Consider the following 24,038-nt stretch of genomic DNA (forward strand, 5'->3'; position numbering starts at 1 on the left):
GAGGTGGAACTTAATGCAGTAAATCAGACAATACCAGATTTAGGCAAATATACCAAGTCTAAAATGTTCATGCCAGACACCTTCTGAAAGTACCAGATTTGTGAAATCTGCTATAGAAATATACCATCTGGCAACGCTGGTTAGCGTGGGAGGAGAGTTTAGAAGGAGAGAGGCTTGGCGGAAGTGCAATGTTGCCAATCGACGGAAATGAGTTTTTTCTGGACTATTCTTATGATAATTTGATAATTATTAATACGATAAACATAATGTGATAAGTATTTATATTAATATGATGAACATACATTAGTTCTATGTAGCGAGATCCGCTACATGCCTACATCCTCTTCTCTCTCGGCCTCCACACGTTCTCCAAATATCTCTTCACACTCTCAAACTTTGCCACAGTTGCTCCCTCAGAGAGACCCACAATCATTGTCATTCACTTTTCACTTGCTTTCTCAAACCCCACTTAATTAAACTCACCTCCATCCATATTTTGGCATCGATTACATCTAATTCAGTTGTATGAGTGTTTTCCCTCTAATACTAATCCTCGCTTCCACACCTTCAGCCCATAATATTTTACTCGCTTATTCAATTCTCGTTTACAATTTTTTCCCCTTATTACTTCATACTTTTTCGCTCTCACTTTGCTGCATTTCCAGGTATATCCACCCGCTGGTTTGCCTTACTCAAATTCGCGGTCTTTGTTCTCTTACATGATACATCCCTCCTTGTCCACACACACACCTAAATTAAATACCTATTCTCATTTGTCCCAGCAATCTCATTCCCTCTCAATCGCCTCATCCTGCCCAAAGCCTCAGCCGATCCATTCCGCATTCGCAAGCACTTGGCTCTTCTCTGCACTGAATCGCGCATTGACGCCACTCCTACACTACGCACATCAGGAAGTGACACACAACGTGGTTAATGATAATTTACATAACATAACATAGAGATTTCGGCGCTGGAGTGTAGGCCTGATGTGGCCTGTCGCCGATTCTTTTCCTTTTCGTGCCTTGTTCACAGAAGATCTAAAACCGTGTCATTTGACCGGATTTTTTCATGACTGACCATAGTTTGAAGTAGCTACTAGACTTCCACCGGTTTCGATATGGTGCTAGGCATTTAAAATCTGAACATATATTTTCCCATAGATTTATCCAGTCTGTTCTTGAACGCGTTCATACCTGGAGCGCCAAAGATGTCATCGGGGAGGCTGTTCGACATCAGCATAACTCTATTGCTGGCAGATCATGCACCACTAATCTCCTGTCTACCTTGTATAATTGGACTCGCCTGCTGGACGAAAGAGAGCCAGTGGATGCACTGTACCTCGATTTTGCCAAGGCATTTGATAGTGTTCCGCATGAGCGACTGTTGCGTAAAGTGAATTCTTTATGAATAGAGGGAAATGTACTCCAATGGATCAGGAATTTCCTAGTAGGCAGAAGACAACGTGTCAGTATTAACGGAACCGTATCAGACTGCGTAACTGTGCGCAGTGGCGTTCCGCAAGGAAGCGTTCTTGGGCCTGTTTTGTTTGTCGCTTTCATAAACGATCTAGCAGAAGTAGTGTCAAGCGTGTGCTCCATGTATGCCGATGAAACAAAAGTATATATTACAGTTAAGGATGCGTCAAATAAAATGCAACTGCAAATTGATCTTGATAGTTTAGTTGACTGGGCTGATGCATGGCAGCTGCGTTTCAATGCTGACTAGTGTAAAGTACTTCACCTCGGCAAGAACAATGAACAGCATGCTTACAGCATAAGACACGGTTGCAACGAGAGGGTTATGATTGAGAAGTCTTACGTGGAAAAAGATCTTGGAGTTTGGGTCGACAAGGAGCTAAAATTTTCTAGGCATATTGAAACACAAGTTAATAAATACAATAAACTGCTTGGGCTGATCAGACGCTCCAACGAGTATCTAGATATAGAAATGATGAAGCTGTTGTTCACCTCTGTCGTGCGCCCGAACCTGGAGTTTGGAAACGTTGTGTGGTCACCGAGACTTGAAAAGGACAGAAATTTAGTTGAGAGTGTTCAAAGACGTGCAACAAGGATAATTCCAGGCTTAAAGGGCAAGTCTTATGAAGAAAGATTGAAGATTATGAAGCTTCCCAGTCTCCGTTATCGTCGCCTGCGTGGTGACCTCATTGAAGTATACAAATATACTCATGGTTTGTACAAGGTCCCAGAAGGATTACTAGAATTTGAAACAAGAACCAACACCAGGGGCCACGGCTATAAACTAAAAAACTGCGGTGCAACTTATCCACGCGACAACATTTCTTTTCGCTTCGAGTCACCGACATGTGGAACAGCCTCCCTGAAGATATTGTTGACGCTCCGAGTTTGAACGCGTTCAAGAACAGACTAGACAAGGCCATGCAGGAGCATATGGTTAATCTTAAAATGCCTCGTATCCTACGGAACAACTGAAATCTAGCAGCGATTTTAAATCTACCGTCCGTTGAAAAGATTTGATCAAAAGGCCAGTCTAGCCAAGAAAAATACATGAATCGGCGACAGGCCTATTCTTCAATGCCGAAGATACTATACTATACTATGCTATACTATACTATACTATACTATCCTATCCTATGCTATACTATACTATGCTATACTATACTATACTATACTATCCTATGCTATACTATACTATGCTATACAATACTATACTGTACTATGCTATGCTATACTATACTATGCTATACTATACTGTACTATACTATGCTATACTATACTATACTATACTATCCNAGATCGGGTTCCAAAGGCCGGATCCCTTGTGAATCAAGTCACGAAAAGTTCAAGAATCGGCAACAGGCCATGGGCCTATGTCTTCAACGCCGACACACTTCTATTCTTTATTTTGCAGTCGGATGGTCTGACTTCGTGTGCCGCGACCCGCGGTAGCAGACTTGAGTGAGTACGTGACTGACAAGGCCGGCTTTTCCCGAAAGCACGTCGGCTGATAACTGATGAGGGTTGAAGCTACGGACCTACGGTCGACGACTGACGTACCTATGTTGGTTTCTGTGCCTGAGCCTGACTATGCAAATGATAAAAAATTGGTTTAAATCTTGAGTTCGTGAGGCGGTGAGGCCTAAGGGTATTACCATAAAAAAAAACTGATTCATAAAAATCTGTGTTTTTTCAGTTGTCACTTTTTCTGTAGGTGACTTTGTCAGTACTCAGTAGGTACCTACTCAGCTGGTCATTGGTGATGGCTTTTGTCTCTGTGGCTGTGCTCTGTGAAATTCTGACTGCTGCAGTGCTGCTCAAAGGAGCTGCTGGCACTAAAACTACCCTACCGTTAGCACTAAGACTAAGTTACTAACCTTAGAGACTCGACCAAGCGGTTTGCCAATTTCCAGCACATGCACATCCTGACATCCACATCCAAAAGACAGAGCTTGCTCCATGCTAGTTGCTGACTTGCTGCCCTGCTTCAGAGCTGCCACTGTGGCACTGCCAGGGCCCAGAGCAGGTGTTGCCTGTTTTAGCATAAATCTTGGGTTCAAAATTCTTGTTGTTTGCTTTGAGATGGAGTTTGTTACATGTTAGTTGTTACTGACTATGTACGGTACTGAGATTGTGACTCGTGAGATGGCCTCTTTGTTGAAGATCAATTTTAGATATTTGCCAGTCTTTGGCCAACTATTTAGAAAATAGTTGAAAATCTGAAAGACTGCAAGCTCACACAGTAAGGTTTCAGTTTCCAGTAGGTATGTTGGAGTTGGATCATGGATGGATCAGGTCAGGATGCAGCTAGTCTGGAAAAGTCCTATTTTTGTCTGAAATATCGCGGCTCTAATATCATATAATTTCAGTAGGTATGAAATCTCGCGGCTCGAATGTCATAAATTTTTGTTCGATTAAAAAATCGCGGTTTGCACTTCGCAAACATGTCATTTCATAAAATTTTTAACTTCCGCAATCCGCATTGCTTTACCGTTTCCGCCAAAAATATCTTGCAGAAAAAACATAAACATCGTAATGTAAACAAATAAACAAAACGTTTGTTGAAGATCGCGCATAGTTGCGGTCATGTCAAAGCGGTCAGACTGTATATTAACACGTGCTGAACTTACAGTAGAGACAAATTTTATTGTTGCCGTTTGACTGTTTAAGGGTAAAATTAGAGATTTGGGGTAACACGTGCATAAACTTTGTAAATAAATTTGCATTCGCACCTCGTAAATGGCTTTTCATGGCCGAGATATGGAATTCACGGCTTGGTGAAATAGAATCACGGCTCGTAGAAATGGAATCACGGCTGGCAAATCCATAAAACCACGGCTCGAAAAATTCAGTCACGGCTCGCCAAGTAGATATATTCCATACTAGGGATGCAGTGAAACTTGTCTGTAAATCAGTTGTGATGAGTGTAAGTGTTGCAGTGCATGGAGAGTAACTGAGTAAGGGATATACTATCAAAGTTGTTAACTGCATTTTCTTATTAAAATTTTCCCAGTGACACATCTTGAAAATGGCTTGCACGCAGCATGCTGGCAATGTTTTGGGCTAAAATCCTTATCTTGGTGAGGCAGCTTGCAGACTGGAACCTGGATACCTATTATGGAATATGGACTAGCAGGACTACATCGGACTCACAACAATTACATTAAGCCAATATCCCACCTGTCACCGTCAGTCTGGTGGACCAAGAATTTGCAAGAAACCACCAGATAGAAGCCCACAACGAAACCATCACTTGTAAGGTGCTGGAAGAATGCATCAGCATTGTTATGCAATGCCCCATTGCAGCCCCAATGCCAACCAACTCGCCCATAGCTGAGGCCTTCATCATAAAGATTTAAGGATAGGACCCCAGAGCCCAGACCCCAGTCATCAACATTCAAGCTGCTGGATTTACCAGAACCTTGAGAGTTGAGACAGACTATCAGACAGTTTTCAGAGTAAATTTTTGGTGTTATAATTCTTGGTCTTCTTCATATTTGCGTGATTTGGCAATTGTTTCAACCAGATTCATTTTTAGTGGTATATATATCCTATTTACATGATTTTGTACCTATGTTGACCCAAATTTCATCACTCAATGTGTCTTGTAACTTGATAATGAATGATTGATATATTTGAAACAAAATATAGTAAATGTCCATTGGTACACTGATTTTTTGATTTACTATTAGTAGTGCAAATTAAAAATATTTTTTGATATATTGAAAAAACTAATAAGAAAATTGTCAACTAAACAAATTTTTTGTGTTCAATGAAACCTTAAAGGAAAAATTTTGCCAACCTATACTAAATGCTAATTTTTCCCCCCAGTGACTCTAGAAGGTGTTCATTTTATTTGTCAGTCTGTCATACAAGCTCTTCAAACAAAGCCTCTGATCATTAAATTTGAATCTAAAAACCTAAATCCCCAACATGTACTATGTTTGCCACTATTAATGTGAAGGGTGCCTGTTGTTAGGAAGGTTCATGCTCACCAAATGCTAATGGCATCAATGTTTAAAATCTTTATTTTCATTTACAATATTTTTTTCTAAGTTTGCATGTGCCCTGCATTCTTGTATTAAATATGCCAAACCACTGTGGCAAATTTTTGACCATTGGATATTGCTTTATATAAATCAAGGCTTTTTTATGAAGAATGTGTTTAGCTGTTATTTATATTTAGGGCCAGTTTTTTACTAGAAAATCTTGCAATAATGCTGCTAATTTTCTTGTAAGTGGGATTAATCTGCGGAAACAGGAAATTTCTGACTAGGGATAGTTACTTGTATAGGTACATATATCTATCAAATTTTTCAGATTAAATCAGTTTTCATGTGAGTTTCTACTTGAGTTTTTTCATTTTTATGGCTTGACTTATTGATATTTCAGGTTGTAGGGTATAAGTACTTCCTCTTCACACAGACAAGAATAGGACATATATCTTCATTGTTATTATCCCACTATGAGGTTTTCAAGATTTGTTGCTTTTGGAAAGAATTTCTGTTGTCTGAGTGCAGCTGTGACTGTATCCAAATTTGACAGGCTCTATGCATTCCGGTGAGTTATTTTGTCCACCCAAATTTAGTGGGTGTTAACCCGATTTTTTTAGTTTGCCTTGCTCAAACTCAAATGGTCATTAAATTGTTCATGTGGATTCTTGTTTTGGGCCTTCTAGGTTGAATGATGTGTAATTATGCCAACCAAAGAAGTTATTTAGAGTATTTGCATTATTATTGTCTCAAAATGCTTTGATGATGCTTCAAATGCTTAGTTGATGCCTCAAATACTTTGATGATGCATCTATTTCCCTGCATGACTCATCTTATATCTCAACCCAAATTGCATGCCTCCACTCCATTGATAGATAGTTTTTACTGTTATGAGGTGCTGAGCTACAAATGTTACTTTGCCTTTGCTAAAACTCAAATAGAAGTTCATTTATTATCACTTATAATATCCAACTGATTGGCTTGCATTGACAATCTGTTGCTGGGTTACTTTCTGACAACTCAAATGAGTGTGTTTAATTTAGCATTTTTATTTGTTCAAAATTAATTTGGCTTAAGTTGTCATTTTTGGTTAGAAATTTTTTTCCTGTGTAAGAAAGTTTTGCTCATATATGAAAGTGAACTTTCTGGTGACCACTTGCTTCTGTGAATTCTTATCATTGAAGTCTATAGTAATTGAATTTTAATTCATCAAGACATCAACTTCTCTTTACAAACATATACTGTAGAAATTAAATCATGTTACTTTTTCTGATACAAAATTACCCACATCCATACCACATGCACAGGTTGCTGCATCAGAACTGCAGGCTATGGCGCGCTGTAGTGAGCAGCACTTCCCTGCCAGTGCTGCTGGCTGCTGCTCTTCCTCTCAAGTTCATGGCTCCGCCCATCACAGATGCTGAGCAGCTACTTGACAATCCTGATATGAAGGCAAAAATGGAGCTTCTCATTTTGAGGATTCAAGTTAGTATAAATTTGTAATTTAAAAATAAATGAGCTTTATGAAATCATTCTACTCCTACACATTTAGAAAATTGTGCACATTTTTGTAGGAAACATACATGACAACCCATATGATTCATGACAACACATGTAATTCATGTTAGTTACTGCCTAAAACTTATGTTAGTATGTTATATAAATGATTCTATATATGCTCTTATTTCATTTATCATTTCACCTAGAAATTATTTATCAATTTTATGGAAAAAGCTATTTTAACTTCATAATGATGAAAAATAAGTCTTAGCTAGTATACAACTTCCACTAATTCTCTCTGTATTATGTTTTGTGTGCAGAAAGAATTTTGCGAGTCACTTGAGGCTGAAGAGACAAGTGGTAAAAAATTTTCCATTGACAGATGGAGAAGACAAAATGAAGAGGCAAGTAATATACGTTTTGGTATTCTTGTTGGATCTAATCTCTGTACTGGCAACATGCTTTAAGGCTATCTTGTATTCGCGGTACAATTAAAGTTCGGAGACTTAGTGCCTGATTACTCGGCTATTGATTTGGAATGAACAAATTTGGCAGTTTTAAATGCTGCTCATACACATAACGAGGGTGGAGGTGCCGCACTCTGTTTTTAATAGAACTGTATCAAGCAACTTCCCTAGGTATATCTCATGAATTACAATAGTGGGTCCAGGATACTTGCCGTGTCTACACCTAAGACCCGCGTGTCCCTTGACTTGCATAAAAGTAAGGCCAACTAAAGAGTGGGTGGTTCGGCACGGGCAGGAGGGTGGGGGCATCACTTGTGTGCTGGAGGGAGGCGAGGTACTGGAGCGCGCAGGCGTCAACATCACCGTTATGCGCGCCCCGCTGTCGCCCAAACTGCAGGAGAGCATGCGCGCTCGGTGCGAGTTTGGCAAGCTCTTCAACCTTACCAGCAGCTCATACATATTAAATGGCCTCACACTTGTGGGCCGCTCGAAAATAATTATTGCATACGAATCAATTAATTGACTAATTAATGCATATGATCAGTTTATCCTGGAGTGGATATTTTTATCTTTAAATTATTAAATTTACTCTTATTCCTGCAGTAATAATAATAAATCTGTCACATATTTTAATGTATCTTATTTTCTACCGACAGCGGCAAGACGCTGCCTGCAGATAAGAACTTTGAATTCTTCGCGGCTGGCGTGAGCTCCGTGATCCACCCCCGCAACCCCCACGTGCCGACCATGCACTTCAACTTCAGGTACTTCGAGGTCCAGGACCAGCACGGCCAGAATAAACACGTCAGTGGAACCTTCCTAAATGATCTTTGGTTAAGCAATATTAACGTCATACCTTTTATATGATTCTAAATAGCCTACAAATGGAATGATGGCCACCGGCGTATGAATGGACAAGGAAAAAAGTTTTAAATCGTGTTGCTTACGAATTGACGAAAAAGAGACCTGTGTTTTCATTATATTTAGATGATTAAGAAGCCAAATTCATTCTTAATCGTTGTGAATTGATAGCCATACAAGGGAATCGTGATGAGTCCCTGAATCCCTGCCCTATGTTGTGCAGAGTTGGTTCGGTGGGGGTGCGGACCTGACGCCGTATTACCTGAACACGCAGGACGTCGTCCAATTCCATGCTGCCCTCAAGTCAGCCTGCGATAAGCACGGCCCAGACAAATACCCGCTCTTCAAACGCTCCTGCGATGAGTACTTCCTCAACGCTGCTCGGGGTCAGCCTTCAGAGATGTCCATATGTTCCGTTAACTGAATATTTTTTATATTGAACACCGCATTATATTGATCGCGATTGTGATGTTTATCACTGCACAACGCATGTTCAAATTAAAATGTTGCTATTTTCATGGTACTGTTGCTGTTCCAATTGCATTGATGCTGATCTCATGAAGATCTGGGGCATCATTTTATTACTGTTGGTTGATTTATTTGGCGGCTAAGCTTGCACAAACCAGTCCGTGACCGTTACATTAGCTGCTAAGGCTTGCACTACTTCCCTCAGTAACTGTAACATTATGCTCTTGTCATTGAAACAAATTTGACTAGTTTATTTAAAGTTTCAATGCAATATATTCTCTTGAGCAAACTTTTAATATAAAGAGTAACCAGTAAATAATGAAAACTTAATCAAATTATCCCATTGGCAGCATCAATATTTTTCTATATGTGATGAAATTAAATGTATTCAACGTATATACCGCTGCATATTTACTAATATTTGTCATTGTTATTTCATCTAACAGTACTTGGCGGGAGGTTACAGTTATTAGTTGTCTTTTATTAAGAAATTCTGTTACGGGTTTAACACCTGATTTTCACTTTTCGGACATCACATGCACTCATTTCTGGTTCAAAGGAGAACGCAGGGGCGTTGGTGGGATTTTCTTTGATGATATGGAGTCGCCAAACCCCGACAGCGATTTCAACTTTGTTCGGGACTGCGCGGACGCCATCATCCCTTCTTATCTTCCTATTGGTGCGTTTATACCGTCACTTTACGTTCCTAGCCATTATGTATTTCCAAGTTCAACATGATCCACTCTGTAATTACCCTGTAAGTCCTGAGTTTATTTCATAGCATTTACCTTGTTACGTAACTTGCTTATCATTTCAGAAATTTTGGCAGTGGGTAGTAGTGGGTGATGGCGGTATTGGCTGTGCGTAGTAGTGGGTAATGGCGGTATTGGCTGTGCGTAGTAGTGGGTGATGGTGGTATTGGCAGTGGGTAGTTGTATGTTGTTGTGGTATAGGCAGTGGGTAGAAGGTGATGTTGGAGCGTCTCTGTTCAGTGTTGCAATATTGGTGGTAACACGTAATGCACTTACTTTATATGAGCTCATAGTACGGCACACTCGACTCTGTAATATAATTCTTCACTTAGCTTTTGTACACCACTTGAGCAGGATTGAATTTTTCTTACACGTTGTGAAGTAAAATTAAGACTCTTGTACGACCAATAATGAAGCTGGTACTGCGGTCGCTCCATGTTCATAACAACAGCCGTTATAACTCGTGGTCCAAGTGGCGTAATTGTGGTGACTGAGGTTGCTGTGGCCGTTACAACTCATGGTCCAAGTGGCGTGATTGTGGTGACTGAGGTTGCTGCGGCCGTCATAACTCGTGGTCCAAGTGGCGTAATTGTGGTGACTGAGGTTGCTGTGGCCGTCATAACTCGTGGTCCAAGTGGCGTAATTGTGGTGACTGAGGTTGCTGTGGCCGTCATAACTCGTGGTCCAAGTGGCGTAATCGTGGTGACTGAGGTTGCTGTGGCCGTCATAACTCGTGGTCCAAGTGGCGTGATTGTGGTGACTGAGGTTGCTGTGGCCGTCATAACTCGTGGTCCAAGTGATGTAATTGTTGTGTCTGTCGCGCAGTTCGGCGTCGAAAGCACGAGGCGTTCACCGCAGAGCAGCGAGAGTGGCAGCTGCTGCGCCGAGGTCGCTACGTTGAGTTTAACTTAGTGTACGACCGCGGCACCAAGTTCGGCTTCGCTACGCCCGGCGCCCGCATCGAGAGCGTCCTCGTCAGCCTACCACTCACTGCGGTCAGTTCGTGGAGCTTGCAAGAATTATATTTCGTTTATTAATATTGAGTTATGTGTGGTGAGTCTGTCCGTAATGGTACCAGTTAGTTCTTGTGAGACGAGCACGGAAAGTGATGTTAAGTATTGTATGGTATGTTTCTGCTTCTACAGGCAGTTCACGTTTGTGCTCAAGACTGAATGAAATGCTTCAATGTAAAGAAATTGAGACTTATTTATACATGCAAGATTGTGGATGCAAGGCATGCGGGTAGAATTCTTTGCACTTCCGTCCCGTGCTGGTGGCCGAGACAACGCGACCTCCTTCTCTAGTATCTTCGTACTTTGTTCTTCACCTAAACCTTTTTCATGACGGTTTCTTGTTTATGTATCTCTTCGCTACTTTTGTTGTTAATCTATCTTATCATTGTTTCTGTTGTTCAATTTCTGCCTGTTTGTCTGTCCTTTATTTTCAGTTTTTTTTAATGCTGCTGCTTTAAGACATATCGGCATTTTCACAGCAAAATTATTTTATACATCACAAATTTTAGTCGATGCGCCTAGTATAGCACAATTTCTACAAAATCTATATTCGATTTTTCCATGCAAATGGCACAATGTTCTACCAGATCTGTAATCATATCACCGATCATTTTTCTAACCCTTTTCTGATTACATATGTACAATTGTACTTACCTAACTAGTTACTATTATTCTGTTGTAAAATCATAGAGTTTGACAAGGGTTAATACGTAGATTGCAGATGAAGTTAATTCATTAAAGCTAAAATTACTATAAGAAAAATTCTCCTCCCACAGAAATGGCTGTACAAGCACGACCCGCAGCCCGGCTCGCCAGAGTACACGCTCACCGACGTGCTCAAGAACCCTCGGGATTGGGTTTAGTTACCTGCTTTTATTCCTTCAAAACTGGGAGTTTTGGTCGAATTTTGTTTTTTTACTACGCAGCTTCAGTATTATTGTAACACTTGCTGTTTTGTTGGCGCTCCTATAATTTGATATTTTCAATTGACATTTATTGAACTTCTATATCAATGAGTTGTTCCTATTCAGTTGTGCTGTGAACGTTGGGATGATGTCTGGGTATCTTGTCTGCTTTATTAGTTTAGGAAAAAGATAGATTCGCTCTAGGATGTCTTCCGTCGATGTTGCTGAGAATTTGACGTCAGGTTGCGTTCATTTTGGGGCTTTGAGAGCAGCTTGTCGCCATCTAGTAGCATGGCCTGAAGCAATGTATTTTTTATTTTCATTTTACTCATCTGTGGACTCTTTTTTTCATGTCAGTGTGTGGTACCGCTAAAAGGAAACGCACTCTTTTTCATTATTGATTTTCTCTTTATTAGAGGGATTTTGTGGATACTGGATCCTGACATTTTCTTAACTGAATTGACTGTGATACACACGAACTTAGTAGTTTATCCTAGTGGGCTTATAGTCAATAATCTTCTATGTGGACATTGAATTAATTTCTGTCTCAAATTACAATACCAGGCCAAGTTGTATTGAGAATTGAACCGATAATTCAACGGCTAAGAGTTTTTTTTTGTCACAGGAATATCTATCCATCAACAGTGAAGTAAAAATTGGTACTCAGATGAAATATTAAACGTTAAGGTTTATCTACGTTATTGATGTGTCAAGTGTCTACGTTACATTGTGTCATGGTGCTCGCTGCGTGGCAGACCTTTCTCTCGCATTAGCATGCAGCTCAGCACAGCTAATGCGATGCCAGATGAACGGTGCAGAACGTTTTCTCCTCTGCCCAGTAGCTTTGTTCATTCCTAATTAACTATATCGCTGAGACATTCTCGAGACACGGTAATAAGTTTCTTGTAACGTTGAACTCTATTAGTTTTTGTTCGTAGGCATTTGATACCTTTATAGACTTATTTAACTAATTCAATGAATTTATTATCGCTGTTAATTGACGAATAAAGTGAGATTGTTTCATGTTTGGGTGGTGCGATTTTTCAGATCATATTTTTCTTTTCTTATGCTGTATAACTGCATTTATCATGTTCGGGGATGTAAACTAAGTATGAGTAAACTTGTTTTCAACACTTTTTCGTTTCTAACTCTTCCAATTCTAAGTAACGTCCCCGCTGCAGTAGGTATGTTGCGCCCTAATTTACACTGCATGTATCACATTGGGTAGCATTCGTTCATATCTTGGAGATCTGCATGTTGAGCTACTGAATTCCTAAACTGCCCACACTTTGTATTCATGAACTTGAAGTTACAGACATTGCTATAACCCACCCGGTATTGATATTTTCAGCCTGTCATTGAACAGACAGAAAGGCAGGTATTTGAAAAATTACAATGAACTCGACGAATTAAATTGTTGAGAAATTCTGTAAATCATCGCATCAGAATTGCATATAGACTTAAAAATGTATATGAATTGAATAAATGAATTTATGATTAAACTATTTAAGGAAGCTGTGGATGAACTTAGGTTAATCGAGTCGAGCTTGGGCGCGCTGTAATTTCTCGGTCTCCTGGAGTGCCATGTCGCGGATGCCGAGGTAGCCCACCATCAGGTCGTACGACGACACCAGGTGGAAGTGGGGGCGTGACTCTGGCCACACGGAGTCTTCTCTGCTCAAGCAATGTTATGGATGAGTGCTAACTAATACCTAAATGGTTGGTCTTCTCTGCTCAAGCAATGTCACAGATGAGTGCTAACTAATACCTAAATGGTTAGTCTTCTCTGCTCAAGTAATGTCACAGATGAGTGCTAACTAATACCTAAATGGTTAGTCTTCTCGCTCAAGCAATTTTATGGATGAGTGCTAACTAATACCTAAATGGTTAGTCTTCTCTGCTCAAGCAATGTTATGGATGAGTGCTAACTAATACCTAAATGGTTAGTCTTCTCTGCTCAAGCAATGTTATGGATGAGTGCTAACTAATACCTAAATGGTTAGTCTTCTCTTCTTAAGCAATGTTATAGATGAATGCGGACTCTCAATACTGAAATGGTTAGTCAGTTTTTTGTTTGTTTTTCTAGTACGCGTAGGCTTGCTTCTGTCGACGTCGTCCAAGCGGCTTGCAAATAGGTCTTTTACCTGACATTGAATCATGACATGAATATTAAAATAACATGCGTTTCTGCATCAAATAAAGAGAATTGCCGCTAATTAATTCTATTTGAGTAGAAAAATGCATTAAAACCTAAAAATATTTACTAGTGGCGATAAGTTCATGACGAGTTAATATTCTAAAATATAGTGTTGTCTACAACATACCTGCTGTACTGCTAAAACTATGATGTGAAAATAGATTTCAACTGTAAAACCTAACTCGTATCACACTCAACACTCGAACCTTAGTGCAACCGACTTAATTCCTCAGGTGGGTGCTGGACACGCGCCTTGAGCTGCCAGCCTCAAATCCGGAAGCTCAATCTTCGGCATTTGACAACTTCACCTGGGGCGCAGACCGGTGTGCTTGTGAGTACACCGCTCGTTCATTGGCTTTAAAATGCATGACGGTTTAATTGTCTACTAACTGTCCACAATAGCGCCATCAGTCTGTACAATGGCCATGGGCAACAACACTTGAACACTACCGTCAGCCTTAATCAACTTTGTTAGCGCTAAAAGTTGGCCCGTCGAATCTCGTATTTTCTACCGTCAGTTAACTGGTTGGACGTAGACTGGATGCTAAAATTTTGTCCGCGATTGGCCGAAACATCGTTCAATCTCTACTGTCAGCCAGACGGAGAGTGACGCTAAAGTTTGACCAGCGGTTGGCTCGTCATTTAGTGAACGCTGAGATGGGCGGTGTCACAGAGACCGGTACCTGGGAGGCACGCGCACGGTGTCCTCGTGCAGGTAGAAGGGGTGCACCTGCCAGATCGGTCTTCTGGTGGGGAACTGCTTCTCTTCCAGCTCCTGCAGCTTCGCTTTCTCCGCCGCCAGCTTGGCGCTCGTGTCCTGGAAATGTGTTTCAAGAAATAAGTTTTTACTGAAAATAAAAACATTTGTAAACATTCAAGACTAGGCAATTTGACAGATAATTGACAGAGAAAGACTCAATTTTGTACTTGTCTTGCCACTACCCGTTCCACGCAGTATACAGAAATGATTGAAGGTTTAATTTTAAATAATTATTGGTAGGAGAATAACAATATTTTTTACACTCTGTGAGAAAAAACGTATGCAATCAAGTGACTAATTAAAATTCTTAATAAGAGCTCGAAGCTGACGTGAAATAAACGATTAAATAGGTGGTTAAAAAATGAAACTGCAATTAAATTATTAAAACGAAGTAAATGAAGAAAAAATAATTCGTTTTCAGAAAAGAGTTTGTTTGACTAGAACATAAGCAGGTATTACCCTTAACCAAATGATAGTTTCCTTGTGAACTCCAAAGAACACCGTGAGAAGAGAATTCCACCTACTCAATTTTCAAGCATTATCACTCGTCTAAATAAATAGGCGAGTCACCTCACGGACAGTCATTTACTTTATTGATTTTAAACGAGTTTGGCTAATGTCGAAAGCGTTCCTGAGTCACTGTGACGTGCACTGCCTTAACCGTTCCATCCAATTAGTAGCTTTATTAAATTTTACGCTTGTGGATCATTTTATTTTAAAGGAGAGTTAATTGGAGTAGATCGGAGTATTATGCGACGAGTTTTCATTTTATAATCATTTATAAATGTATTTAGAAATTCCAGGATAACGGCAACTAGAGGAAGCTTGTTCAAAAATTGTCAAGTTTACTTTAACGCAGGTTTAAGAACAAATTAGGTTTAACTCAAAAAGCAAACAAAAAAAATGAGTCCACTTTTCTTAGTGATGTTAGCGCAGCATAGCGAAGACGGACCTTATTAGTGACAGGTTCACGGCTGGTCGTGTCTCCCGTGCTGCTCGGCTTGTAAAACTCACGTCGTCCGGAGGCATCTTGTCTGCCATCCCGATCCTCTATGACTATTTCGTCTTCGGCAGCGTCAGGGTATACACCTCCATAGACTGGGTATTTTTTAATTCTCTGTGAATTTTGAAAAGGATAATGCCTTTGAACTTTAAATTAGCCGAATTAAATGGTATTTTATATTATTGATCTTATCTCGAAAATTTTTCTTGAGTGAATTGATCAACATTATGACGTTGAACTGGTTTTAAAAAATTTTTTAATACTTTGTTTTCAACGAGAAGCATTCGAATCGAATTCAAGCTGTTTACAATAAATTCGTAACATGGTAAATTACCGCGGAAATAAAACAAATGAGGTTTAAAAATACATTGCCCCAGACTTCGATCAAAGTCATGCTTTCCAACTCCAACGAATGCACTAACAACAAACGCAATACTTGACTTAACTGTGACGCATTGATCATCTGCTTCTAACTCCAACAAATACTCCTACAGTCCTACGGCAAACCTATCACGTAAAGTGCCCCTAAGGCAACAGGCGCGTCGTATTCCCTGACTCCAATAAATACGATAGCAAACACATCAAGCAACGTGACGAGTCATCGATTCCGACAACTGCTCATCATTGCACATACACGCAAAAGAAGGCTGGAGCGATAATGATAGCACTGGCAGCACAGTGTGTGATATTAAGTAGAAGGCTGGAGCGATAATGATAGCACTGGCAGCACAGTGTGTAATATGAAGTAGAAGGCTGGAGTGATAATAATAGCACTAACAGAACAGTGTCTGATTTGGAACGCTGATGTAGTAAGACTTTGAGGAGGAAGCAGGAGGACTTGGCACAGCGTCGGTACGTCAGAAATCGTTAAGTCAAGCTGATTGTCCGTAGTTCTTTAAACAGTGAAACAGGTTTCCATTTTGTGATCTGATATGTTTTCGGAACTATATTAGCGCAAATCTGGTTGATGCGGGGGTGACTCATATTCATACTATTCAAATGCAACTACCATGCGACCATCTGAATGCAAATATCCTGGGACTCAGAGCACATGTTCGGAGGTTCTAGACACTCGTCGTCCATTGCGAGGTTCGTCATCTTTATATTTTTTTTTCTTGACAATGCATTAAAATGGCAAAACATTCAAGTCTAGATAAAAAATTGCTTTTGAAGGCTCGCTGAAATATTTGCAATCTTTCTATTGTTTAGTATCCAAGTTATTAGCATAACTACAGCACGCCGGTGCTCGAAATTATTGTGACTGATTTTAGAACACAGATAAACATTCTGGTTCACTGCACAAATCACTACTGACGTTCAACATTAGTGAGCTAACAACTATAACTTCTAACTCTACATGTCTACTTTCTACCAGCGATTACCGCTACCTAGCGTTATCAATCATTACGCTACCAGTATCAATAATTATTACACTGAAGAAATAGGCCCATTATTGACGTACCTCGCATACATACATATATATCATGGAGCGCTTCGTTAAACAAATAAAAAATAGGTAAGGATCTCTTTTCTTAACGAAAAACGCTACAGGCAATGTCCATGCACATTTGAAATTAGTGTAGTTTATACATCAGATCAGAATTTTTTTAGCGACATTAGTTTAGAGTAAATTTATTAACCTCAAATAGTAATTATTGTCTTCATTGAGCATAGGATACGACATCAAAATTAACTGAGAACAATGCATTTCCACCTAAAAACTATTTTTAAAAGCTCCTTAAAAATCATTCTAAATCAGAAGCATACTCTCTCACCTCAGCGTATGTCTGAGCAGTTGGGTCTTTCTTTGCCTTGTCGAGGTTGTCGAGTGTAGGTTGGTAGTAGGCGCTTTGGATCTGATAGTTGTAGGTGTAGGTCCGAGGCTTGGGACGTTGCCACGTGTAAGGCATCTTGTACGTCTCGCTGTCGCTCGTGACCTAAAAATTGCCATCTCTTGAGAAATGATACCTTCAGTTTGCTAAAATAGAGCGTAATGAAATAATGGCTATTCAATATCATGTATCCTCAAAGGCCCGGTGCTTGCAGTTGGTTGCAATGGATGGCTACAGCTTCATACGGAAAATTTAAATGGAAAAATCATGTAAAATTCATCTATCCTGAAACCTAAGATAACTCACACCGCCTGCGCGCAAGCCCCGTTTTCAAATAATTATTTAGCAGGCGTAAAGTGTTAGAATTTAGCGCACAAGCAACAGTCAGAGAACCAGGAGGCGCCTGAGGTGATCTTCTGCCAACAACGCAGCAATGCAGCGACCTGCTTTTCGCCGTTGATTGTTCCGAGGTAACATGTCCGTCCCATGACTAATGGTGTCAAGATAAACGTATTGCAACCTGCAATATAGTCAACATCTGATGGCCATGAGTTACCGGAAATCGTGATTATGCTCGTAACAATCATAAACGTAAGACAAATGTCACAGTGAGACTCATGCACAAACATGACTAGTTTCGCACTAACAAACAAATAAGCTCGCTTTGAACATATCAACGTAGCAGATTATCTTGCCTATCATTTTGCTTCATTTTAACTGTCGAAAATATAAAAATCTATTAATAGTCGTATATTTTATAATAAATTATTAATGTGGAAAAAATCCAGTCACCCTCAATTGTTACTAGCATGGAACTAGAAGAAGGGTCGGTGTGTTGGAGCCTGAATGGAGCGTAGCCTTGTAACAGACAAACGAGCTGTCAACCCACCAAAGTGTTGTCATATGCAAGACAGTATACATGACTTGTTCCGCTCAAATAATTCAACTTCAAAGTCGACACAGTTCATTAAATAGTGTCAACTATGGATCAGTAAAATTAAATATGATGATGTCAGAGTGTTTCAAAATCACGAGCACAAGAGTATTAACTATGGGCGAGCCTCCGCATCCTGAGCCAAGTTGTAAGTGGGCACTGCAGAAGAGTGCAAGATAGCCTGTGGTGTGCTGACAGATAAGATGATTTAATCATTAAATTATTGAGTAACAGAGGTTATTGTGGGGCCGTACTTATAGTATGAATCTATGCGAGTGAGTGTTGTCATGTGCTGGGACTAGTGAGTGTAACTCGAGTACAAAATGTACTTACCTTCTAATTTTAGTTTAGTCTCGGAAGGCTACAAAATATTATAACCTTCGAGTTCAATCAAAGAATTTACCGAGTAACTTGGACTACTCAATTGTACATACCGCATAAGGATATGACTGATGATAGTAATAATTACTGCAATGAGTACAGTACATTTTTATCGCTACAGCTGACTTCTTATTCTACTATAATGGAAAAAAGTTATTTTTCTATTACTTATGAGCGACTGATTTGAATGGGTACCATACAGCTGAGTAGTACTGTAGTAACAGACAGGTAGAAATTTTGATAACAATGCGCAAAAATATTACAAATCCACCTGTTTATGACGAATTGCGATCGGTCAAAAATTGCTTAGATTTAACGACATGATATAATAATTCATTACGTATGTTAATATTTCAGAGAAGTTCAGTCAATATAAGCATTCATTAAGAGAATTTTTCGGTCTGGAGAACGAACATTGATGTACCTTATGATGCTCCAACACAGCACGCACACTCCTACTCAGTTCACTGCCTGGTCAGCACTGGCTTTAGATCAAACCAAAGCATCAAGGTTCGGGTCACGACAACCAATGGATTTGAATACCTGGGGCCATACTTTCAAAACTCGCTAATGGAACGTAAGTATATACGCCTTATTTCCTTGTCTATGATTGGTGGATTTTGCTTGAAAGGCCGTCAATGAATGGCTGATTAACTTACGATCTTTTAACTTTTTTTGAAAGTATGGGCCCCGGTTACGAATTTTTTCTTCCTAAAATAACAGTTTTTTTCATTTTAACTTCATAGCCGATATGTGATGTCGGATAAGTCCAAGGATCAAATTTTCTATTTTCAACCCCGTTCTACTCAGGCAGCCGCTATGTGGTGGACACTGGAGAACCAGATAACGATATTAATAAGAAAGGTAACGATATTAGAGGTAGCAACCGCTGAATCACTGTCGACCACTATCCGCATGATACTAGTGTGTAGTCGATTACTGACGGTAACAAAAACAAAACGACGAATCAGTAATTTTGATATACGTCAGGAAATTTGGAATTTTTCGTATTGGAGCTATTGTGACAGCGTAGTAATAAACATATCCCTGAAGTTTCTATTTTGCCCGTTCGGCCAAAAAGCGTTCTATTCGACAGCATTGGGATGACACAGACACTGGTTACTATATCAACCCTCTTACCAACAAATAGCCAACCCGGTGGAATTCTAGTCGCTATTTCATACTATCGTCAGTCATGAAAAGATCCGGTCAAATGAAACGATTTTAAATCTTCTGTGAACAAGGCACGAAAAGGAAAAGAATCGGCGACAGGCCACATCAGGCCTACGCTTCAGCGCCGACATCACTATGTTATGTTATGTTTGATATTTATAAGTCCTCTTCATGAAAAGTCTGAGCCAAGGCGCCTGAATTGATTCTGTTACCAAACACTCTGCCTAGATTGAAATTATCCTTCTTATGAGTAAGAATTCACGTCGAAAACAATGTGACACAGATGAACGAATAAGAATTTTGTCATGAACCATACTGCGTGCCTCGAAGTTGCACGCAAACTTGTGTTCGCGGCATTTGTTAGCAACTTGGTAGCCGTTGCGCTCTGACCTGCTTTGCAAATGTCAACAGTTTACCAGCAGATATTTAGGCCACACCAAACACTGAGCACAAGCAGACTATTTATATCAGCACACTGAGCACACTGCCGCTGCCGTTAGGTCGCATTGTCCAAGCTTCATTTATACTTATTCAGCCTGGAAAATTTATGTTGCATTTTTTATTTGATATGAAATTTTCAGAGCACATAAAATACGGGAAAATTTTCCTACCTGAACATTTCTTGAACATATTCCTACCGATCTTTGAATTTAAGCCGGCCTTAAAATTATCCGAGACGTCGTGGCAAAGGAGGGCTAATAACACTACAGGAATAATCGTATTTAATAATTTGTCACTCATCTTCGTGTATAGCCTTCTTCTTTGCACACTTGCTAATATTTGGTATAGCCTGCATAAAAATCTCATAAACTGGTTTCATCAACAGAGAATGATGATATCAGAAACTTTGATGAACAAATTAAGTTTTCAAACAGAAAACTAACACAAGCAACGGGCTGTTGGCGCTCACACATCAAGCAAGCTGGCGGTGGAGGCTGAGATCGCACGTCGCCCACCTGTTGCTTGCGGTGCATTGCGAGCTGTACAGTCATGATGGCAGATGGCAGCCTTGCATTGCGAGCTGTACAGTCATGCTGGCAGCAGGCAGCCGTGCATTGCGAGCTGTACAGTCATGCTGGCAGCAGGCAGCCGTGCATTGCGAGCTGTACAGTCATGCTGGCAGCAGGCAGCCTTGCATTGCGAGCTGTACAGTCATGCTGGCAGCAGGCAGCCTTGCATTGCGAGCTGTACAGTCATGCTGGCAGCAGGCAGCCTTGCATTGCGAGCTGTACAGTCATGATGGCAGCAGGCAGCCTTGCATTGCGAGCTGTACAGTAGTGATGGCAGGTGGCAGCCGTGCACTGCGAGCTGTACAGTCGTTCGGATGACCCCGTCATCCGAATATCAGCCATTAATTCTTCATTATTACTGTAGAACAGGTTCAAGTTGTTATATTCCATTTTTGTCATCCGCACCTGACACAGCAGATGCTCCCGAGCTAACTGTAGTAGTTCAGAGGCCGGTGTTCAATACGTATATCCTAGTCCGAGCACCTCCATCCTCCCCCCAAAAAACTGTGTATGTTTGACTATCGTATATTATATAAAGGTGAATATAATAGGTTATAAAATCTTTTTAAAGTTCATATATTTAAAAGTATATAGGTGGGTTAAAATCTTTTTCCGGTAGGCAGGCTGGAGGTCGGCACGCGATAGCTACACACAGTTGAATGCGTGTATTGTGCACTATCACAGTTCCTCATGTCCATTTTAGCTAAAATGCATAATCACTGTTTCTTGCCTAGAGGCAGTTACTGAAGTAAACTATCACTCACACCTCACTTCTTTTTTATACAATCTCGGTCAATAATGTGGATAACATTCATTTATATTTCGATATTGTGGCTTTTCGTCTTTTCGGTTCTGTTAGGTCACGCATGATCATTCCATGTCTCAGTTATTTTTTCTAAATAGGCCGATATTGTTACGCTTTCTCCGCGTTAAGGAATATTCGATTTATGTTATCATGATGCTAAACTCGCACGTCTCACGGGGCTCATAGTAATACCTTCTATGAGGCGCTGCTTGCTCATTGAGTCTCGAACGTTGTCGCCGCTTGATAACCTCTGGCGTTTTTATTGCTCTCTTGAGTTAATCAATTTATTTCGTCAAATTTCGATCATTTCATGTTTCACTGTAAATATAATTCCTCAACAATTAACTACACCGCCAACTTATAAGACTCAAGCTATTTCAAGGATCAGCTGGCTACAACTTTTACAAGAGTTATGATGATTTATGGTATTTTAGCCAGGGCTACAAATTCCAAGACTCTAGTTAATTCGAGGATCTGCTTCTAGTTTTAATGAGCCTTATAATGCTTCAGGATATAAGAGCCTCCGCTATAAATTCCTAGACTCAATTTAGGATCAGTGTAGGATCTGTTGGACGATTCACTGAGTGTTGTGATGTCTAAGAATGTACTGACACGCGTCGGGGTCTGATAATAACTGCATCCACTGAAGCTGATCGTGAGCATCGCACATTGAGTTTCCTATAACGTTACATCAAATTTTGATCGACTCGTAATGAGTACGTAGGAAAATATATTTTCGAAGACAATATATTTGAATTGTAGCTGAAATTGGTATTTGTATTGGTTAGTTGATTCCTCATAAGCCAGCTTAAAAGTTGTTCTTTATTAAGATTATTATCGAGATTTTGGGGTTTACATATATTTGCAGTTTTTTCAATACCTAGGCTATATTGGTCAACTATTGATTATAAAAAAACCTGCATCATTGTATCTTATTTAATGAAACTTCATCTTTTCCCGCTGTTTAATTTTTACATGGCACTTTCTGAGTAGTAAATGTCATCAAATTGCAATGCTCACATAAATAACCTCTGTTCAAGTTGAGTTCGTAAGAAGCTAGCATCCTATTGAGGATGATGATATGAGGCATAACTGCTTATAACACCGCTGACCGTTTTGTAGGAAACAGCAAACATAAACACACGAACAATTGTGTGAAGTGAGAGTTTGAGCTCGGATTACTTGGATACATACTGTAGTGTGGCCAAGTTGATGGTGCAGTGCCATGATGCCCCAACGGCCGCCAGAGCGCGCTATTTCGGAGGCGTGACTCAACAGTCAAGCAATGACGGCTACACAGTCTGTGGCTATTGAGACACTATACTTTGTCTTATTCGGTTACGCAGGCATGTTTAAACTGAGCTCTATTAATTTGCAGTTATACCCGTATAATTTGTACTGTAGAAGCCGTAAAAGCGGAATAAATGGTTCTTGTTTAGGAGGTCATATTGCTGCGGATATCTGAGCAATAATTTGTCTTTTGAAAAAAAAGTAATTCGATTCCTTCCAGATGTCTGCATATTCGAAAAAAATAATGATGAAATAGAATTTCTGCACCTAATTTGAGTAATCATGAAACTTACACAAAATTGTACAAATTTTTAGGAAAGAAGACACGGTCCGAACGACCACACTTAAAATAAATAATGCATGGAATATAGAGGCAAAACACAAAATAATTGACCGAGTTGGTCCTAGTATAATATGTAGTACAACTATAATTGTGCCGAGACTAGTTAAACATCGAAGACTATCAGCTTCTATTCGGTCAATTTGTGAAAAGCATCAGGTAAACTCGGCAAATTCATGAATCGGTAAGATATAAATGCAGAAAACTTAGAGATGATTGGATACGAACATCCAAGAGGTCTCTACAAGACACACTTGTCCATCTGCTAGCACCAGGTTGATAGAATCATAAATCACCGAAGATCGGACCAGTTTATGTTCTTGAAAGCAGACCCACTATTCATGTATTGCAATATTAAGCGTTTAAAAAGACAAGTTGGCCTATGTTCACTTGTAATTCTATCGAGAATTAATTATGGCAACGTATCGGAGGATATAGTGGCGTGCCCATCGAAGCTGGATTGCAAAGTGTACTAACCATGCGATAGCCACTTCTGCATGGTGCATGCAGTATCATTTGTATCTTTTGTAGAAACGTTCACAGCAGTAAGCGTACAATCACGCTGCGAAACAGAAGAAGCAGTGAACGACTTGTAATAGTCTCGATATGGAAACAGTAGTAGACTATCAATAGGAATGGCCGCAGAAACTTGTAATAGTCTCGATACGGGAACAGCAATAGACTATCAATAGGAATGGCCGCAGAACCTTTTAATAGTCTCGATATGGGAAAAGAAATTGACTATCGCTTGGAATGGTTGCAGCTGCTTGTTGTGTTCTCGATAGGCTATGACTTGGACAAAATGTTTCAAATGTAATACGCAAAGTTTCTGCATTACTTCTCTCGCGCGCGGAATTAAGGTGGGAAATAACAAAATTAA

At 39.9% G+C, this 24,038-nt stretch overlaps 2 protein-coding genes across 3 annotated transcripts; one reads left to right on the forward strand and one right to left on the reverse strand.

Annotated features, from left to right (window-relative positions):
* Nucleotides 1-5,296: 5,296 nt before the first annotated feature.
* Nucleotides 5,297-12,569, forward strand: LOC108680468 (oxygen-dependent coproporphyrinogen-III oxidase). Its single transcript, XM_018169288.2, has 9 exons — nucleotides 5,297-6,035; nucleotides 6,775-6,952; nucleotides 7,288-7,371; nucleotides 7,730-7,848; nucleotides 8,091-8,238; nucleotides 8,519-8,681; nucleotides 9,323-9,442; nucleotides 10,341-10,510; nucleotides 11,305-12,569. The coding sequence occupies exons 1-9, from the start codon at nucleotides 5,941-5,943 to the stop codon at nucleotides 11,389-11,391; spliced, it is 1,164 nt and encodes a 387-aa protein (XP_018024777.1). The 5' UTR covers nucleotides 5,297-5,940; the 3' UTR covers nucleotides 11,392-12,569.
* LOC108680469 lies at nucleotides 12,546-19,046 on the reverse strand. Of its 2 annotated transcripts, XM_018169289.2 has the most exons (5): nucleotides 18,965-19,046; nucleotides 17,169-17,330; nucleotides 15,343-15,507; nucleotides 14,314-14,447; nucleotides 12,546-13,107 (listed from the first exon to the last, which is right to left on the reverse strand). In XM_018169289.2, exons 2-5 carry the CDS (start codon nucleotides 17,301-17,303, stop codon nucleotides 12,966-12,968), a joined length of 576 nt encoding a protein of 191 aa, XP_018024778.1. In that variant the 5' UTR covers nucleotides 17,304-17,330; nucleotides 18,965-19,046; the 3' UTR covers nucleotides 12,546-12,965. The 2 variants fall into 2 exon arrangements, with proteins under 2 accessions (XP_018024778.1, XP_018024780.1); XM_018169291.2 differs by lacking the exon at nucleotides 15,343-15,507 and having other exon boundaries at nucleotides 18,965-19,045.
* Nucleotides 19,047-24,038: the final 4,992 nt, after the last annotated feature.

The sequence above is a fragment of the Hyalella azteca genome, unplaced genomic scaffold, assembly GCF_000764305.2.
Source record: "Hyalella azteca isolate HAZT.00-mixed unplaced genomic scaffold, Hazt_2.0.2 contig16847, whole genome shotgun sequence".
Taxonomy (NCBI): Eukaryota; Metazoa; Arthropoda; class Malacostraca; order Amphipoda; family Hyalellidae; genus Hyalella; species Hyalella azteca.